This window comes from Phocoena phocoena, chromosome X (assembly GCF_963924675.1).
Source record: "Phocoena phocoena chromosome X, mPhoPho1.1, whole genome shotgun sequence".
In the NCBI taxonomy this organism is placed as follows: domain Eukaryota; kingdom Metazoa; phylum Chordata; class Mammalia; order Artiodactyla; family Phocoenidae; genus Phocoena; species Phocoena phocoena.
In genome coordinates this window covers 41,359,395-41,379,046 of record NC_089240.1, presented here as the reverse complement: position 1 = coordinate 41,379,046, position 19,652 = coordinate 41,359,395, and the positions used below count along the sequence as shown (strand labels likewise).

Sequence of the window (19,652 nt, the reverse complement as noted above, 5' to 3'; positions counted from 1 at the left end):
TCAATAAGGCTATTTTTAAAGTATTCTTTCCAAAGTGATACATTACATCTACTAGGTGGCAGTCGGAACCATAGATTTTGCCAAAATGTTTGATTCTTATCCTCCAGCAATATTTTAATTTGTAAAATAACATACAGGAAAAGTAATATGAAGGTAGGTTGGCACTGCAGCATATTTTATAAGATTATGATGAAAATAAAAAGGAACATAATCATAGCAAGTCATTACCAGACTACTATTTATTAATGTTTTAAAGCTTTAGGTATAGTAAGTATCGAATGCAGAGTAAAGAACAAATATGGTTCCTTCCCCCTTCCCCGATTCCACCAGCAATTTGCAAAGAATCAAGAGGCTGGTTGACGGTTGAACACCTCTATATTTCTATAGTACTTTTGCAGAAGGCCTTATAGTATGTTATCAAAACCACCTGTCACCCTTGTTAAAAATGCTCTATGTTTTAAAAATTGTAATTAAAAATTTAATCCTATTAATATCATTACTTCATTTTTTTTTGTAACTAGACTGAAATTTCAGCACCAGAATTTTCTAGTTGTCTTCTAAGTCTCTTCCACTATGAAGGAAGGCCTGTCACTCATCCTGCATAGGGATAGGGAGGAATTCCTTTGACCCCCAGGCCAGTTATCTGTTAAAAAAGAAAAGAGAGAAACTCTGATACAAGGTAATTCACAAGTATTCTCCAAAAACATTTTTATGATCCACAATAATATATTTAGCCACCTATTATCCTTGTTTTGTTTCCTATAATAAAAAGGAACTATTTGATTAGGTATTTATGGTCCAACCCAATTATTCACATAGATAATAATTCAACTAGCAACCATTTACAACTAGGATTGAAAACTGAATTTATTTCTATCTTCTTCCCATCTGTTAAGAAAGGGGTTTGCGCCAGATGATTTCTACATTTCTTTTCAGCTCAAGAGATCTATAACTCTTATCAGTGTTTATTTCACTGCCAAAAAAAGTTAAGAACCTGAAAATATTCTTGCAACATCAAAACAATCAACTAATCTTATAAATGTGTTTCAAACACTGGTTTTCCAAGCCTATTCTACTGATTTATAGAATTTCAAACACCACTGAAGCAAAAAAATATTTTAAAGCACTGTACAAAGTGGGCTAAACACATTGTCCTGGACTTCAGGTCTAGAAAATCTCAATAAAAAGTTTTTAAGTCTAGCATGATGAGCTTAAATGCCAAATACAGTTGTATTTGGGAAGTATGAAAAAGCACCAATCATTCAGTTACTTAACCGAAGATCTCCCACCTCACCCTCAAAATAAAAGATATAGCCAGATCACCTTGAAAATTCCACCAGCTTCAGGTTGCTGCAGTAGACCCTCGGGGTCCATCCCATCCCGGGCACTGGTCACATACATTTCAGAGTAATCCTTCCCTCCGAAGCAGCATGAGGTTATTTTAACAACAGGCAACTTCACAGTTTGGAGTCTTTTCCCTAGGTCACCAAATATTTCATTTAAGTCTAGCTCTAGCAAATTTCCACCCGCACAACTTTTCGGGACCCCTTGTGGAGCAATAGGAAAGTTCAAAGAAGATTTGGAGGTCAGACTTTGCCCAGGCATTTCACCTACCTTCCCTGACAATTTCTTCTGGGCAAAAAAGATTTACCTCTACAGGAAAAAGAGTTCTGACTATAACATTTTGGGCTATATCTTTGGCCTTTATTTCCAAAATCATCCAATTGAGACCTTTGAATATATCTCTATATAACTTTATTAGTAATGAAATTTCTCTGGCCCCTAGTGTCTGGTATTTTCTAGACATGGCGGGGTTTTTCCATTCTGCTGTGGGCCTACCTGTCTCAGGATCCAAACGGATCACTCTTCCTCCATTGTAACAGGCCACCCAGAGCTTCCCCTCAACATCAATACACATTCCATCAGGGATTTGTTCTTCTTTCTCCAGCTTGTAAACACTTCTGCGGTTGGCTATGGTTAAAAAAACAAACAAACAGACAAACCAACCACACACACACACCCCAAAACCACAGGCCACTCAATACTGAGCATCAAACAATGAGCAATCAAGTTGATTATAAATACTGATCGCTTCTGCTTATCCAGTGTCTGGCAAATGGGTACCACAGGCGGGATGATTCAGGAGGATTCCTAACTCTAAAAATGTCTAAAAACATGAGTGGGCACCCCTCAACAAAGGATTTGTACTGTAGGATTTGGGGTGGATTCACTCCCTTTGGTTTGGGTACAGACACAGCTACCTAAGCTTTCAGAGGAGGAGAGAAAAAAGAAAGCAGAATTCTTAATAAAATAACAAAAGATCTTTTTGAGGGACCTGAACTGAAGCCCTGCATGCCCACCTCAGACACACTTCAGTCTGTGGTTAGACCTTTGCTGTTTTACTTCCAAAAATGCCTACTTTGGGGAATTCCCTGGTGGTACAGTGGTTAGGACTCCACGCTCTCACAGCCAAGGGCCCAGGTTCGAGCTGCCAACAGTTCACGCACAAAAACTAACAAGGTGTATGAGTTCTGTTTCTGCCCAACTAAATGCTCCAAAATCACCTTATCTAAATATTAGAAGAGCTTGTTTCTGAAAAGAGGGGTATTCTGAAACCAGCTGGCCAGCCTTCAAGGGAATCATAATATACAAAAAACAAGCATCAAAATCCAGAGGAACATTACACTACAAAATCCAGGTCATTACAGTAATCAGATTGAGGTATAAGGGGAAAAATGTTAAAACCATGTGTAAGTAAAGTGGGTAAAAACAGTCATGAAAAAGAGCACTACATATTTCAAAGCAAAACATCTGTGCTGGAATATTTAGCCTCTGATTAAATCTACATGAGACTCATGATTTTTTTCAAGTCATTTTTATGATTGGTTTTGCTCTTGTGGTCTGGCACCTTTCATGAAAGTTTCAAGCACTCCTTTTTAAATTCTTTCCAATAATTCCTTCCCTCCCAGTTTCCAACTATGGCTCATTTAGATCCGTTGGTGGAGTTGAACAATCTGCAACTACTTTTTTTACTTTTCCATTTTGAAAGGTTGTTAATTTGTCTTTAAGTACTTGCCTATCGTTAGCTAAAGTACAAATAAGAAATATCAACCCCGAACTCTAATTTTCTGTTCTTTTGTCCCGTTCTGCTGTATACTATTTGCCTTTAAGCACCAGCTGGTAGAACAGGATCCGTTTTACAGTGAGCCTCTTTCTAGTGATGGTTGCAAGAAAAAGGATTAAGGATCTAGCCATATTATGCAAACTGTGGCCATATTTAGTTGTGCTGAGAGCCATGGCTTGACTGGCAGCAGAGTCAAGTCTGTGTAATCATTACAATATTGGAATCATAACATTAGGCAGTTCTTTGTTTGAAAAGTAAGGACCTTTTCAAATGGGTTAAGGGCGAGGCAGCCTGCTAGTCATATGCATATGAAAAAAATACCAGCAATATTAAGAAAAATAATGAAAAAATACATACAGATCTTCCCTGTTTGCAGGTCATAGTCAAAAGCATCCACCGAGTAGGACAGGCTATCAATGTAATAGAAGATTTTGTGGTCCAGAGACCAATCCAAACCATTGGAGATGTCCACCTGGTCAAAGTACTTTTCCACATGGTGGTCAGGAAAGAGGGAGTACAGGGACCCTTGGTACCGCTCCAGAACTGCTGGAGCTGTTTCCTCAGCCATGGTACCTACAAAACCCAAAGAGTATGGAGCTCAGCTGCACAGCATCCCGCCCATGCACTGCACCATCTTCTCTCACCAGGACTCCTTCCCTGTGATGAAATCAAGGAAATTATTATACAATCCCAATCTGGGTCCTATGGGTTTTTTTTTTTAAATGACAACTACCTTGCTTATAATGCAAATTAAAACTACCTTGAGAGGTTCTGGTTCCAGACATCTGCACCAACCTCATTTTCTCGCACTGAACACAATTCTAAGACCTGGACAAAATGCATGGCACAGCTATTTGACAACTCTGCAATGTGAATTATCAGGCGGCTCAGAGAAGAACACAGAATTTGAAGTATCACCTAATTGGTGGCGAGTTCTTGAGCTCTCCATTTTATCCTCTAGTATGTCCTGGCCTGAACTCAACCCAGCTTGAAACTTGGAAGTGAGCACCATGGTGCAGGCAGAAAGAGGTCGGAGAGAAACCTTTAGATCTGGTGCAAGGAGCAGAAAACTCTCCTACAGCTCAGAGAGAGTGGAAGAAACCCCCTGCTTATTTTCTACTCCTTTTTCTCCATTTTCTCATGCACCAGCCCCCAGGCAATTCTGCAGTGAGGGTAGCAAAGGCAGAGAGAGGTCAGCAACAGGAAACTACAGGAATCAAAACTCTGAGGGAAGGCGACATTCCTCTGCATTTAGTGAAGCTGCAGGAACAAAAGGGCAGATCAAACACTGTTGCTTTCATGTTCTCTCTCTCTCCCCTGATGCCACTTGGCCCTGGAGGCAGAACAGTCATAGAAGTGGGTGGTTTCTGACTGGAAGAATGAAAAGGAGCTACAGGAAGCTGGAAAGTACTAGAAGAGGGATGATGCTCAGGAATGCAACCCCATAAAGTTGTTTGTGATCTGCTGGGCTCATCTGTTTGTACATGCATGGATCTGATTCTAATTAGCATGCTAAAGATTTGGAGAATGGAGCTAATGGATAGAACACCTTCTAGGTCTCAGACTGACCACTGAGTGGCACACCTAATGGCACCTAATAGAAAGTAGGTTGGAACTTGTGATCTGAACCTAAACATACAGATTGCTTACTGAAACGAATATATCAACATTCTCCATAGGATTTAAACAAGACCCAGCATCTCATAAGGTAATAGTCAAAATGTCCAGGATACAATCCAAAGTTACTTGGCAACACAAAGAAGCATGAAAATCTCAAGTCGTATAGGAAAATGAATCAAGAGGCAGACAGTGAGATGGCACAGATGTTGGAATTACTTGACAAAGACTAAAGCAATTCTTATAAAAATGCTCAAATGAACGATCTGCAAAGTCTTAAAACAAAACTCAAAATAGCAGCAAAGGAGGAGAAATATAAAGAATCCCCAAGTGAAAATTTTAGAACTGAAAAATAAAATTAATGAAATAAAAAACCCACTGGATGGATTCAATAGCAGAATAGAGATGACAGAGGAAAGAGTCAGTGTATCTGATGCTAGATCAAGAAATTATCCAATCTGAACAACAGAGAGAAAAAAGACTGAAAAAAAATAGTGTTAGGGACCTGTGGGACAACAACAAAAGAGCTAACATATGTGTCACTAGATTCCTAGAGAAGAGGACAAAGAATACAGGGCCAAAAAATATTTGAAGAAGTAATGGCTCAAAACTCTCCAAGTTTGGTGAAAAGCATAAAACTATATATTTGAGAAGCTGAGAAAACCCCAAACAGGATAAGCCCAAAGAAACCTATACCCAGACACATCATAATCAAATTTCTAAAAACTTAAGTTAAATAGGGACTTCCCTGGCAGTCCAGTGGTTGGAACTCCATGCTTCCAATGCAGGGGGCATGGGTTTGATCCCTGGTCAAGGAACTAGGATGCCACATGCCATGTGGCATGGCAAAAAAGAAAGAACAAACAAAAACCCAAAAAAACAAACAACCAAACTTAAGTTAAATAGAAATCCTTAAGATTAATGAAAGAAAAATGACATACATACAACATATAGGAGAATAATGATTTCAATGACTGTTGATTTTTCATGAGAAACTGTGGAGGTCAGAAGAAAGTGATACATTTTTAATTTGTTGAAAGAAAAATAATGTGTCAACCTAGAATTTTATATCAAGTGAAAATATCCTTAAAGAATGAAGGTGAAATAAAGACATTCTCCTGTGAAGTAAAACTAAGAGAATTTATAGCCAGCAGACTTGTTCTAAAAGAATTGCTAAAGGAAATTCTTCAGACAGAAGGGAAATACCAAAAGGAACAACAGGAATGAAGAAAGAGCAATAGAAATAGCACGTATATGAGTAAATATAATAGACTATTCTTCCTTTTAGTTCCTTAAAATATTTCTGATGATCGAAAGCAAAAATTACATTTTCTGATGGGATTTTAAATCTATGTATATAAAGACAACTATGACATAAATGGGTGATTGTCAACTGAAGTGGTAAAATATTGGTTCTAGACAGACTGTGAAAAGTTAAGTATACATTTGTAATCCTTCAGGAACCCTTAAAAAACTATACAGAGATATATAGTGAAAAATCACAATAAGTAAATTAAAATTGAATTCTAAAAAATATTCAAATAACCTAAAAGAAGGCAGGAAAGGGGAAACAGAGTAACAAAAACTACAGAGGGAAAGAAGAGAAAACAAATAATAAAATGGTGGATCTAACTCAAAGCATATCAATAATTACATTAAATGTAAATAATCTAAACACATCAATTAAGATAATGTCAGAATAAACTTTTTGAAAATAGAACTATATGCTGTCTATAAGAAACTCACTTCAAATATAAGGATATAGGTAGCTTAAAAGTAAAAGGATGGGAAAAGACCTATCCTATGCAAATATTAATTTAAAAAAACTGTAGAGGCTATGTTAGTATCAGACAAGATATACTTAGAGCAAAGAAAACTACCAGGGATAAATAGGAGTGACTACATATTGTGAAAATAGTCACTTCACTAAGGAGACATAATAATCCTAAATGTGCATGTGCTTAACAACAGACCTTCAAAATACACAAGGCAAAAGTCAGAACTGAAAGGAGAAACACACAAATTCATAATTCCGGTTGGAGATGTCAGCATCCCTTTCTCCATAATAGACTCAAGTAGATAGAAAATCAGCAAAGAAATAGAAGAACTGAATACCATTAACCAAACTGGACTTGAGTGACAATTATAGAGAACACTCCATTCAACAACAGCAGAATACACATTCTTCTCATGTGCTCATGGAATATGCACTTAGACTTGAGTGTGATCTCAGAGGACAGAGCAGAATTTAACATAATGAAGAAATTGGAAAGCTCATTTACTATAACATGCTCTATCTGAAAGAAGAGTGAGTTAGAGGAAAATGGACTGAAACTGGGAAGCCTGAACAGCAAGCCAGACCTCCCTCCTTGTTTTTTTGCTATAGGGCAGTTGGGCTTGTTTCTATTATTTCTATTCCACCCCACCCACCCCCTTCCTCCACTATCTGCCTCACAGAAGGAGATGCCTGGAACATGAATGTGGATCCCCCACTGCTTAGAAAGGGCTCTTCCTTAGTGAGAAAGAAACTGGAGCCCTGGTTTATCATTATCTAGTAGTGAGCCCAGACAGGTGAGACCTTGGGTGTTGGGACACCTTCAGGGTACTACCCACCACTAAGAGACCCCCATCCAGACTATCAGATGACCCCACCCTTTTCTGGGCCAGGGACAGCTCTCCACACCTGCTGAAAGCTATAAACTCTCTCTAGAAAAAGTTTCTCAGGTGCTTCTGACAGATGCACATGACCAGTATGTATGCACACTGATGCCTACAATTTTAAGGGGTCTCCAGAGGGCAAAGGTTAAGAATTGGGGACTCCAGGCTAAGAACTCAGGCCTCTGAGGGCATTTTAATTTTGTCTCACCAAGTGCCACAGAGCTGTAAACTTCTAGCCATAAGGGAGAGAGAAAATCAACTTCAACAGGAGGTAGAGTATCCAATCATATTTCTTCATCCTGCAGAAATTACTGGCAGAAGGGCTTCCAATGGATTCTCATCTTTAATCTTTCAACCTGTCCTGGACTAGATCTGTGGTTGTGTAAAGTCCAGGAAGATGGGAAACAATCCACACCACCTGCTCAGATCTTACTTACCTTCCATGTTGAAAGTGAATGGAGGAACTTCCCTGGAGGTCCAGTGGCTAAGACTCCGTGCTCCCAATGCAGGGGCCCCGGTTTGATCCCTGCTCAGGGAACTAGATCCCACATGCATGCCACAACTAAGAGTTCACATGCTGCAACTAAAAGATCCCGCATGCCACAACTAAAGATCCTGCGTGCTGCAACAAAGACCCAGCACAGTGAAAGAAAGAAGGAGATAGAAAGAGAAAGGAAGAAAGAAAGAGAGAGAATGGAGCCAGGACAGCATGGCTGATGATGTGAGAGGCAGAGTGGGGAGGTGGAAACAGCAGGGATTTAGAATCAACTTTGGCTAACTATAGGGTTGTTAGGATGGGAGCTAAATGAGAACTAAATGTGAAATGCATTATTTAATTTCAAACTTAGAGTTAAAATTCATTTAAATCTGTATATAAGTCATTCTGCAGCCATCATAATAAAGATGGCTTCAAGTGAGAATCATCAAGGAATGTAAAAGCTAAGGAAGATATTTTGATGAGGACCAGGATATTTGCTTGGACTTAAAGTATCTCCCCATGTTGTAGCCAGCCTCTAAGTTGACCCATAATGATCCCTGCCTCCCAGTATTCACACCCTTGTCTAGTCCCCTCCATAATTTTGTGACCAATAGCACATGGCAGAAGTGATGCTATGTCACTTCTGAGATTGGTTATAATAGGACTGTAGCTTCCATCTTGGGCTTTCTCTCTTTCTCTCTCTCTCTGCCCCTCATCACTGGCTCTGGCGGAAGCCATGTCCCAGGCAGTCCTATGGAGAGGCCCACGCAGTAAGGAAATGAAGCCTCCTGCCAACTGCCTGCCATGTAAGTTAGATTTGAAGCAGATCCTCCAGGCCGCTTCAGAGACTCCAGCTCCCTCCAAGGCTGTAGCCCCAGCCAACAGCTTGACTGCAACTTCAGGACATAGCCTTGAACCATCCAGCCAAGCCAGACCCAGGTTCTTGACCTTCAGAAACTATGTGAGATAATATATGTTTGCTATTTTAAGCCACTTAATTTCAGGGTAATTTGTAACACAGCAATAGATCACTAACAGACCCCACAAACTGCTTATAAATTGCAATTTAAAAATAGTAACTACGTAGTAGAGAAATCTAAGACCTCAACTGGGTGATCAAAACTGACATCACCAATGAGGGACAGATGGTATCCAGATGGGATACCCTGAGAAGGACAGAACAGCACCTATGCAGTGATTCCAGCCATGAATATATAACATCAATCTAATCACAAGGAAACATTAGACGCAAAAACATGAGGAATGTTCTGTTAAAAAAGAGGGGAGTTGGGCGAGATTGTAGTCTTCAAAAATGGCAATGTTGAGACGCTGGCAGAGCTCACGCCAAGGAGTACTTCCCAGAACTTCTGCTGCCAGTGTCCTTGTCCCCACGGTGAGCCACAGCCACCCCCTGCCTCTGCAGGAGAACCTCCAACACTAGCAGATACACCAGAAATACATTTACACGTGGAACAACTCCTACAGAACACCTACTGAACGCTGGCAGAAGACCTCAGACCTCCCAAAAGGCAAGAAACTCCCCACGTACCTGGGTAGGGCAAAAGAAAAAAGATAAAAACACAGACAAAACGATAGGGATGGGACCTGCACCAGTGGGAGGGAGCTGTGAAGGAGGAAAGGTTTCCACACACTAGGAAGCCCCCTCACGGGCCGAGACTGCGGGTGGCGGAGGGGGGAGCTTCGGAGCCGGAGGAGAGCGAGCAACAGGGGTGCGGAGGGCAAAGAGGGGATATTCCCGCACAGAGGATCGGTGCCGACTGGCACTCACCAGCCCGAGAGGCTTGTCTGCTCACACGCCGGAGCAGACGGGGCTGGGAGCTGAGGCTCAGGCTTTGGTCAGAGCGCAGGGAGCGGACTGGGGTTGGCGGCGTGAACACAGCCTGCAGGGGGTTAGTGCACCACAGCTAGCCGGGAGGGAGTATGGGGAAAAATCTGGAGCTGCCGAAGAGCCAAGAGACTTTTTCTTCCCTCTTTGTTTCCTGGTGCGCGAGGAGAGGGGATTGAGAACGCTGCTTAAAGGAGCTCCAGAGACGGGCGTGAGCCACGGCTAAAAGCACAGACCCCAGAGACAGGCAGGAGATGCTAAGGCTGCTGCTGCCGCCACCAAGAAGCCTGTGTGTGAGCACAGGTCACTATCCACACCCCCCTTCTGGGGAGCCTGTGCAGCCCGCCATTGCCGGGGTCCTAGGATCCAGGAACAACTTCCCCAGGAGAACGCACGGCGCACCTCAGGCGGGTGCAACGTCATGCCGGCCTCTGCTGCCGCAGGCTCGCCCCGCACTCCGTACCCCTCCCTCCCCTCGGCCTGAGTGAGCCAGAGACCCCGAATCAGCGGCTCCTTTAACCCCGTCCTGTCTGAGCGAAGAACAGACTCCCTCTGGCGACCTACACGCAGAGGCGGGGCCAAATCCAAAGCTGGGCCCCTAGGAGCTGTGAGAACAAAGAAGAGAAAGGGAAATATCTCCCAGCAACTTCAGAAGCAGCGGATTAAAGCTCCACAATCAACTGGATGTACCCTGCATCTGTGGAATACATGAATAGACAACGAATCATCCGAAATTGAGGAGGTGGACTTTGAGAGCAAGACTTATAATTTTTTCCCCTTTTCCTCTTTTTGTGAGTGTGTATGTGTATACTTCTGTGTGACATTTTGTCTGTATAGCTTTGCTTGCACCATTTGTCCTAGGGTTCTATCTGTCCGTTTTTTTTTCTTAATTATTTTTTATTTTAATAACTTTATTATAATTTATCTTACTTTATTTTACTTTATCTTCTTTCCTTCCTTCCCTCCTTCCTTCCTTGCTCCCTCCCTCCTTTCTTTCTTTCTTTCTACTTCTACTAATTCTTTCTTTCTACTTTTTCCCCCTTTTATACTGAGCCGGGTGGATGAAAGGCTCTTGGTGCTCCAGCCAGGAGTCAGTGCTGTGCCTCTGAGGTGGGAGAGCCAACCTCAGGACACTGGTCCACAAGAGACCTCCCAGCTCCACATAATATTAAATGGCGAAAATCTCCCAGAGATCTCCATCCCAACACCAGCATCCGGCTTCACTCAACGACCAGCAAGCTACAGTGCTGGACACCCTATGCCAAACAAAGAGCAAGACAGGAACACTAACCCACCCATTAGCAGAGAGCCTGCCTAAAATCATAATAAGTCCACAGACACCCCAAAACACACCACCAGACGTGGACCTGCCCACCAGAAACACAAGATCCAGCCTCATTCACCAGAACACAGGCACTAGTCCCCTCCACCAGGAAGCCTACACAACGCACTGAACCAACCTTAGTCACTGGGGACAGATACCAAAAACAACGGGAACTACGAACCTGCAGCCTGCAAAAAGGAGACCCCAAACACAGTAAGATAAGCAAAATGAGAAGACAGAAAAACACACGGCAGATGGAGGAGCAAGATAAAAACCGACCAGACCTAACAAATGAAAAGGAAGTAGGCAGTCTACCTGAAAAAGAATTCAGAATAATGATAGTAAAGATGATCCAAAATCTTGGAAATAGAATAGACAAAATGCAAGAAACAGTTAACAAGGACATAGAAGAACTAAAGATGACACAAAAAACGATGAACAACACAATAAATGAAATGAAAAATACTCTAGATGGGATCAATAGCAGAATAACTGAGGCAGAAGAACGGATAAGTGACCTGGAAGATAAAAGAGTGTAAATAACTACTGCAGAGCAAAATAAAGAAAAAAGAATGAAAAGAACTGAGGACAGTCTCAGAGACCTCTGGGACAACATTAAACACACCAACATTCGAATTATAGGGGTTCCAGAAGAAGAAGAGAAAAAGAAAGGGACTGAGAAAATATTTGAAGAGATTATAGTTGAAAACTTCCAAAAAAATGGGAAAGGAAATAGTTAATCAAATCCAGGAAGCACAGAGAGTCCCATACAGGATAAAACCAAGGAGAAATACGCCAAGACACATATTAATCAAACTGTCAAAAATTAAATACAAAGAAAACATATTAAAAGCAGCAAGGGAAAAACAACAAATAACACACAAGGGAATCCCCATGAGGTTAACAGTTGATCTTTCAGCAGAAACTCTGCAAGCCAGAAGGGACTGGCAGGACATATTTAAAGTGATGAAGGACAAAAACCTGCAACCAAGATTACTCTACACAGCAAGGATGTCATTCAGATTTGATGGAGAAATTAAAACCTTTACAGACAAGCAAAAGCTGAGAGGGTACAGCACCACCAAACCAGCTTTACAACAAATGCTAAAGGAACTTCTCTAGGCAAGAAACACAAGAGAAGGAAAAGACCTACAATAATGAAGCCAAAACAATTTAGAAAATGTGAATAGGAACATACATATTGATAATTACGTTAAATGTAAATGGACTGAATACTCCCACCAAAAGACACAGATTGGCTTAATGGATACAAAAACAAGACCCATATATATGCTGTCTGCAAGAGACTCACTTCAGACCTAGAGACACATACAGACTGAAAGTAAGGGGATGGAAAAATATATTCCATGCAAATGGAAACCAAAAGAAAGCTGGAGTAGCAATTCTCATATCAGACAAAATAGACTTTAAAATAAAGACTATTAGAAGAGACAAAGAAGGACACTGCATAATGATCAAGGGATCGATCCAAGAATAAGATATAACAATTGTAAATATTTATGCACCCAACATAGGAGCACTTCAATACATAAGGCAAATACTAACAGCCATAAAAGGGGAAATTGACAGTAACATATTCATATTAGGGGACTTTAACATCCCACTTTCACCCATGGACAGATCATCCAACATGAAAATAAATAAGGAAACACAAGCTTTAAATGATACATTAAACAAGATGGACTTAATTGATATTTATAGTACACGCCATCCAAAAACAACAGAATACACATTTTTCTCAAGTGCTCATGGAACATTATCCAGGATAGAGCATATCTTGGGTCACAAATCAAGCCTTGGTAAGTTTAATAAAATTGAAATCGTATCAAGTATGTTTTCCGACAACAACGCTATGAGACTAGATATCAATTACAGGAAAAGATCTGTAAAAAATACAAAAACAAGGAGGCTAAACAATACACTACTTAATAACGAAGTGATCACTGAAGAAATCAAAGAGGAAATCAAAAAATACCTAGAAACAAATGACAATGGAGACACGATGGCCCAAAACCTATGGGATGCAGCAAAAGCAGTTTTAACAGGGAAGTTTATAGCAATACAATCCTGCCTTAAGAAACAGGAAACATCTCGAATAAACAACCTAACCTTGCACCTAAAGCAATTAGAGAAAGAAGAAAAAAAGAACCCCAAAGTTAGCAGAAGGAAAGAAATCATAAAAATCAGATCAGAAATAAATGAAAAAGAAATGAAGGAAACAATAGCCAAGATCAATAAAACTAAAATTTGGTTCTTTGAGAAGATAAACAAAATTGATAAACCACTAGCCAGACTCATCAAGAAAAAAAGAGAGAAGACTCAAATCAATAGAATTCGAAATGAAAAAGGAGAAGTAACAACTGACACAGCAGAAATAGAAAAGATCATGAGAGATTACTACAAGCAACTCTATGCCAATAAAATGGACAACCTGGAAGAAATGGACAAATTCTTAGAAATGCACAACCTGCCAAGACTGAATCAGGAAGAAATAGAAAATATGAACACACCAACCACAAGCACTGAAATTGAAACTGTGATTAAAAATCTTCCAGCAAACAAAAGCCCAGGACCAGATGGCTTCACAGGCGAATTCTGTCAAACATTTAGAGAAGGCCTAACACCTATCCTTCTTAAACTCTTCCAAAATACAGCAGAGGGAGGAACCCTCCCAAACTCATTCTACGAGGCCACCATCACCTTGATACGAAAACCAGACAAGGATGTCACAAAGAAAGAAAACTACAGGCCAATATCACTGATGAACATCAATGCAAAAATCCTTAACAAAATACTAGCAAACAGAATCCAACAGCACATTAAAAGGATCATACACTATGAACAAGTGGAGTTTATTCCAGGAATGCAAGGATTCTTCAGTATACGCAAATCAATCAATGTGATAAACCATATTAACAAATTGAAGGAGAAAACCATATGATCATCTCAATAGATGCAGAGAAAGCTTTTGACTAATTTCAACACCCATTTATGATAAAAACCCTGCAGAATGTAGGCATAGAGGGAACTTTTCTCAACATAATAAAGGCCATATATGACAAACCCACAGCCAACATTGTCCTCAATGGTGAAAACCTGAAAGTATTTCCACTAAGATCAGCAACAAGGCAAGGTTTTCCACTCTCACCACTCTTATTCAACATAGTTTTGGAAGTTTTAGCCACAGCAATCAGAGAAGAAAAGGAAATAAAACGAATCCAAATCAGAAGAGAAGAAGTAAAGCTGTCACTGTTTGCAGACGACATGATACTATACATACAGAATCCTAAAGATGCTACCAGAAAACTACTAGAGCTAATCAATGAATCTGGTAAAGTTGCAGGATACAAAATTAATGCACAGAAATCTCTGGCATTCCTATACACTAATGATGAAATATCTGAAAGTGAAATCAATGAAACACTCCCATTTACCATTGCAACAAAAAGAACAAAATATCTAGGAACAAACCTACCTAAGGAGACAAAAGACCTTTATGCAGAAAATTGTAAGACACTGTTGAAAGAAATAAAAGATGATACAAATATATGGAGAGATATACCGTGTTCTTGAATTGGAAATATCAACATTTTGAAAATGACTCTACTACCCAAAGAAATCTACAGATTCAATGCAATCCCTCTCAAACTACCACTGGCATTTTTCTCAGAACTAGAACAAAAAATTTCACAATTTGTATGGTAACACAAAAGACCCCGAATAGCCAAAGCAATCTTGAGAATGAAAAGTGGAGCTGAAGGAATCAGGCTCTCTAACTTCAGACTATACTACAAAGCTACAGTAATCAAGACAGTATGGTACGGGCACAAAAACAGAAAGACAGATCAATGGAACAGGATAGAAAGCCTAGAGATAAACCCAGGCACATATGGTCCCTTTATCTTTGATAAAGGAGGCAGGAATGTACAGTGGAGAAAGGACAGCCTCTTCAATAAGTGGTGCTGGGAAAACTGGACAGGTACATGTAGAAGTATGAGATTAGATGACTCCCTAACATCATACACAAAAATAAGCTCAGAATGGATTAAAGACCTAAATGTAAGGCCAGAAACTATCAAACTCTTAGAGGAAAACATAGGCAGAACGCTCTATGACATAAATCACAGCAAGATCCTTTCTGACCCACCTCCTAGAGAAGTGGAAATAAAAACAAAAATAAACAAATGGGACCTAGTGAAACTTCAAAGCTTTTGCACAGCAAAGGAAACCATAAACAAGGACAAAAGACAGCCCTCAGAATGGGAGAAAATATTTGCAAATGAAGCAACTGACAAAGGATTAATATCCAAAATATACAAGCAGCTCATGCAGCTTAACAACAAAAAAACAAACAACCCAATCCAAAAATGGGCAGAAGACCTAAATAGACATTTCTCCAAAGAATATATAGAGACTGCCAACAAACACATGAAAGAATGCTCACCATCATTAATCATTAGGGAAATGCAAATCAAAACTACAATGAGATATCGTCTCCCACCAGTTAGAATGGCCATCATCACAAAACCAAGAAACAATAAATGCTGGAGAGGGTGTGGAGAAAAGGGAACACTCCTGCACTGCTTGTGGGAATGTGAATTGGTACAGCCACTATGGAGAACAGTATGGAGGTTCCTTAAAAAACTACAAATAGAACTACCATATGACCCAGCAATCCCACTACTGGGCATATACTCTGAGAAAACCATAATTCAAAAACCAAAATGTTCATTGCAGCTCTATTTACAATAGCCTGGAGATGGAAACAACCTAAGTGCCCATCATCAGATGAATGGATAAAGAAGATGTGGCACATATATACAATGGAATATTACTCAGCCATAAAAAGAAATGAAATTGAGCTATTTTTGATGAGGTGGATAGACCTAGAGTCTGTCATACAGAGTGAAGTAAGTCAGAAAGAGAAAGACAAATACCGTATGCTAACACATATCTATGGAATTTAAGAAAAAAAAAGTCATGAAGAACCCAGAGGTAAGAGGAATAAAGAACCAGACCTACTTGGGGAACGGACTTGAGGATATGGGGAGGGGCAAGGGTGAGCTCTGACAAAGCGAGAGAGAGGCATGAACATATATACACTACCAAACGTAAGGTAGATAGCTAGTGGGAAGCAGCCGCATAGCACAGGGATATCAGCTCAGTGCTTTGTGACCGCCTGGAGGGGTGGGATAGGGAGGGTGGGAGGGAGGAAGATGCAAGAGGGAAGAGATATGGGAACACATGTATAACTGATTCACTTTGTTATAAAGCAGAAACTAACACACCATTGTAAAGCAATTATACCCCAATAAAGATGTTAAAAAAAAACTCTTTTAAACTACAAAAATACAATACAAATTTTAGTCTGCTAGAGACAACAAGTGAAAGGGATATCTATGAAGTTTTTCTCATGGGATTTTTTTTTTTTTTGGATACAAGTGACTTAAGTAATAATGAAAGAAGAACCCAAGACCCATTATGAACACTTATTTTACTACTGCAGCTGTGAGGCTTTTGTAAGTCACATTCTGGTCTTCCCCAAAGCTCAGTAAGTAGGTGCTAAAGGTAAACCATACCGGCAAAATATCTCCCAGCGGGATCCACCTTCCCGTCGTTGAATCGATTGTTTTTCTTGTCTTTATCTACTGTGGCCAAGACAACTGCTGACTGATCTTCCCAGTTCAAAGCACAGAACTTTGTTCCAACTGTGGCAACATAGCCTCCTGACTGGCGAAGGGCCACAGAGCTGACTGGGGCATCTGCAGAGGTAAAAGCAGCAGTCAGGGGGCAGCCAGTAGTCACACTGTGTCCATCACGCCACCCGGCATCTCTAAGAGGTTGCAGCTCTTTTGACAAGGGGAGTGCTCCCTCCTCTCTGTTGAACAGTGAAGGTTACATAACCCAGTATATTCGTTGACCATGAACTCCGTGTGCTGTTCCGGGCAGCATGGATGTAAAGATGAATGAAACCCAACTCCTCTGGAAGCTCCGAGTCTAGCGGGAGAAGCAGAGAAGTCAAATCACAGCAGCCACCATACACTGGGGCAGGTGTCACAGCAAGTTCAGAGGAGAGGTTCCTAAGGGGGTGGTGTGTAAACCAGGGCAGTTTTCACAGAGCAAGTGATGCTCAGTTTGCCTGATCTTCAGGAAATGCAGGGACACAAACTGTGTTTAGTTCCAGCAACTGGGTTTTGTGACATCTCTCTCTCCCTCAAGTACAGGGCTTGTCTTTTTTTTTTTTTTTTTTTAAATTAGGACTTGTCTTTTTAAAGGTACCCTGTTTTGTATGTATTTAATTGAAAATTGTTTCTTAAATCCTTTTTGGAAGTAAGCATGATTAAAAAATAATAGAGGGACTTCTCTGGTGGCACAGTGGATAAGACTCTGCGCTCCCAATGCAGGGGCCCGGGTTCGTTCCCTGGTCAGGGAAGTAGATCCCACATGCATACCGCAACTAAGGAGCCCACGTGCTGCGACTAAGGAGCCGGCAAGCCGCAACTAGGGAGCCCGCCTGCAGTAACTAAGACCCGACACAACCAAATAAATAAAAATAAATAGTAAAAAAAAAAAAAAGAAATGTAGATGCAGTGATTTAAAAAATCACGTCTTCCTTATACTACTATATTTTGTATATTTAAATTTTAGGTTTTCTGGGTTTAACATTTTTCCACATATAAGGAAACTTTTTTTTAAGTGGAGAGATTGATTACCATGGTGAGTACTCACAGGAAACAAATTGACAGATTTTATTGTGAAAACATTTCCTAAGCATCTATTCAGTGCAAGACGCTTGGTGCCCTGTGCAGAAGTTGATTGGAGCCGTGGAGGGTCCCAGGGAATGTGCAAGACACTAGTAGGAGCGTCATATCCTCATCAGGGATCCCAACCTGTGGCCTGAGGCTTCTGTTAGCTTTTAAGCTGCTGTGGACACCACAAGCCCTTCCCAGGGTTTGGTGGGGGGGTTTGTTTGTTTTGTTTTTGTTTTGAAGATTAGGGGTAGGAATATATCCCTAATGTGTGCATACTGGGAAAGAGAGACTAGGGAAGGTGATGGGTCCCTCCCCCAAGTCTGATCACAGTGGGTCACAGTCATTTTGCCTCGAGCCACAGTCATGCCCGTGAGTGAATTAAAAGCTGTTCCCTCTCATCTAAAAAAAAAAGGTTCCCAGTTCTGGGTTGAGAGTGTCCTGAGGTCACAGGAATTCCTGGTATCTCTTTCCCAGGAACACAATAATGAAAAGAAGAAACTTCTTTATCTCTAGTCAAGCCCATATCCTTGGGCCATAAAATGTGATAAACCCCTCCATGGAAATCACAGGGCCATTAACTGAATCATACTCCAATGCACTCGAAATTCCTTTGTGAATCCTGTTTTGAACAGTGAACAGAAAGCCCCAGTTAATGCTTTCTAAGTCCAAAAGCTCCTCTTTGCACAAAGAGGGGATATATCTGTTGTTATTATTATTATTTTGTTTTTCAAATTAAGGCCTTGGCCTGACCCAAGGTAGATAACCTTTGCTGTGCCACAAACCGGGTCTCCAACTTTCACGGCTGTTAACTGAAGGTATGAAGGAAAGATCCTACCGTGACTCACCATCCAAAACATAATGGGGAATGTTGCCCGGCACCCGCAGGGGAAGAGGAAAATATTGACCATCCAGATTTTACTCCTGGGTCAAAGTGGGGGACACAGAAAGGATGACAATCCAACAGTTTTCAAGCATATTCAGTACGCTTTAACAAGAAGGTTCCGGAGGAATGACACAATAGGTGACCGCACCTCCCCAGGGAAGAGATGGCTGTCTGGGCAGATCCAAGCCCATCCTTCATCCTTACCCACGGTCACTTGCTGCACTTGCTTGCTGAGCGAATCCCACCGGCAAACCTTTTTTGCAGGAATATCTACGAAGAGCAGAGAGTTGGATGCCTCCTCCCACACTGGAGACTCACCGCAGCGCCAGTTCTCCCGCAAAACACACTCAATCTTAGCGGAAGACATTGTCATGGGGGAGATTTACTGAAGACAACAGAGATAAAGTGAAATGTCATCGCATGGAGCAAATTCAGCAAAACACCTAAGACGCTGGTAAGATCCCAATACAGATTGAGTTTTTAAAATCAGAACTGGAAAGGCTGGACACACTTTCCCCAGATCAGAACAAAATATGCAATGTAGCAGGAGGAGACAGATAAAAAAGAAGAAAGAGCTGATAGGCCATAACACAAGACATCTTCAATCAACTTACCGGTGCTTTTTTTTTTTTTTCAAGGTTTCTCTTAAAAAGAGAGAGAGAAAAAGCAACACTCCAACATCCACACCTTGGCGCTAGTGACCTCCAGAGAGAGCTGGCTGCTTCTACAAGGCAAGGCTGCCTTTAAGCCAGCACCCAAGCCCCCAAGGCGGGTCAGGGGGTGGGAAACTACCTCATTGGTGGCCCTCTGGGCATCCTTCTCCTGCTGCCCTTCCCATCCGTGCACGGTGTTGATTTCCTTTTCTAATGGCCCAAAGGCCAATCTTCCTGCTCTGCACTTCTCTGAACTGCATTTTTCGAAATGCAGTTCATCAGTGATAATACATTAA

General features: G+C 41.0%; 1 protein-coding gene across 2 annotated transcripts; it reads right to left on the bottom strand.

The window, feature by feature from the left end:
* Positions 1 to 222: 222 nt before the first annotated feature.
* Positions 223 to 19,405, bottom strand: RGN (regucalcin). Of its 2 annotated transcripts, XM_065900967.1 has the most exons (7): positions 19,318 to 19,405; positions 18,908 to 19,088; positions 16,648 to 16,830; positions 3,482 to 3,697; positions 1,840 to 1,971; positions 1,324 to 1,478; positions 223 to 643 (listed from the first exon to the last, which is right to left on the bottom strand). In XM_065900967.1, the coding sequence occupies exons 2-7, from the start codon at positions 19,074 to 19,076 to the stop codon at positions 593 to 595; spliced, it is 906 nt and encodes a 301-aa protein (XP_065757039.1). In that variant the 5' UTR covers positions 19,077 to 19,088; positions 19,318 to 19,405; the 3' UTR covers positions 223 to 592. The 2 variants fall into 2 exon arrangements, with proteins under 2 accessions (XP_065757039.1, XP_065757040.1); XM_065900968.1 differs by lacking the exons at positions 3,482 to 3,697; positions 19,318 to 19,405 and having other exon boundaries at positions 593 to 643; positions 18,908 to 19,070.
* Positions 19,406 to 19,652: the final 247 nt, after the last annotated feature.

Coding starts and splice junctions, on each gene's coding strand:
- RGN (XM_065900967.1), bottom strand. CDS start 19,076: ATGACAATGTCTTCCGCTAAGATTGAGTGTGTTTTGCGGGAGAACTGG. Junction 3,698..16,647: donor CGCTGGGAGATATTTTGCCG/GTATGGTTTACC, acceptor TGGGTTTTGTAG/GTACCATGGCTGAGGAAACA. Junction 1,972..3,481: donor CCTGCAAACAGGGAAGATCT/GTATGTATTTTT, acceptor TTTTAACCATAG/CCAACCGCAGAAGTGTTTAC.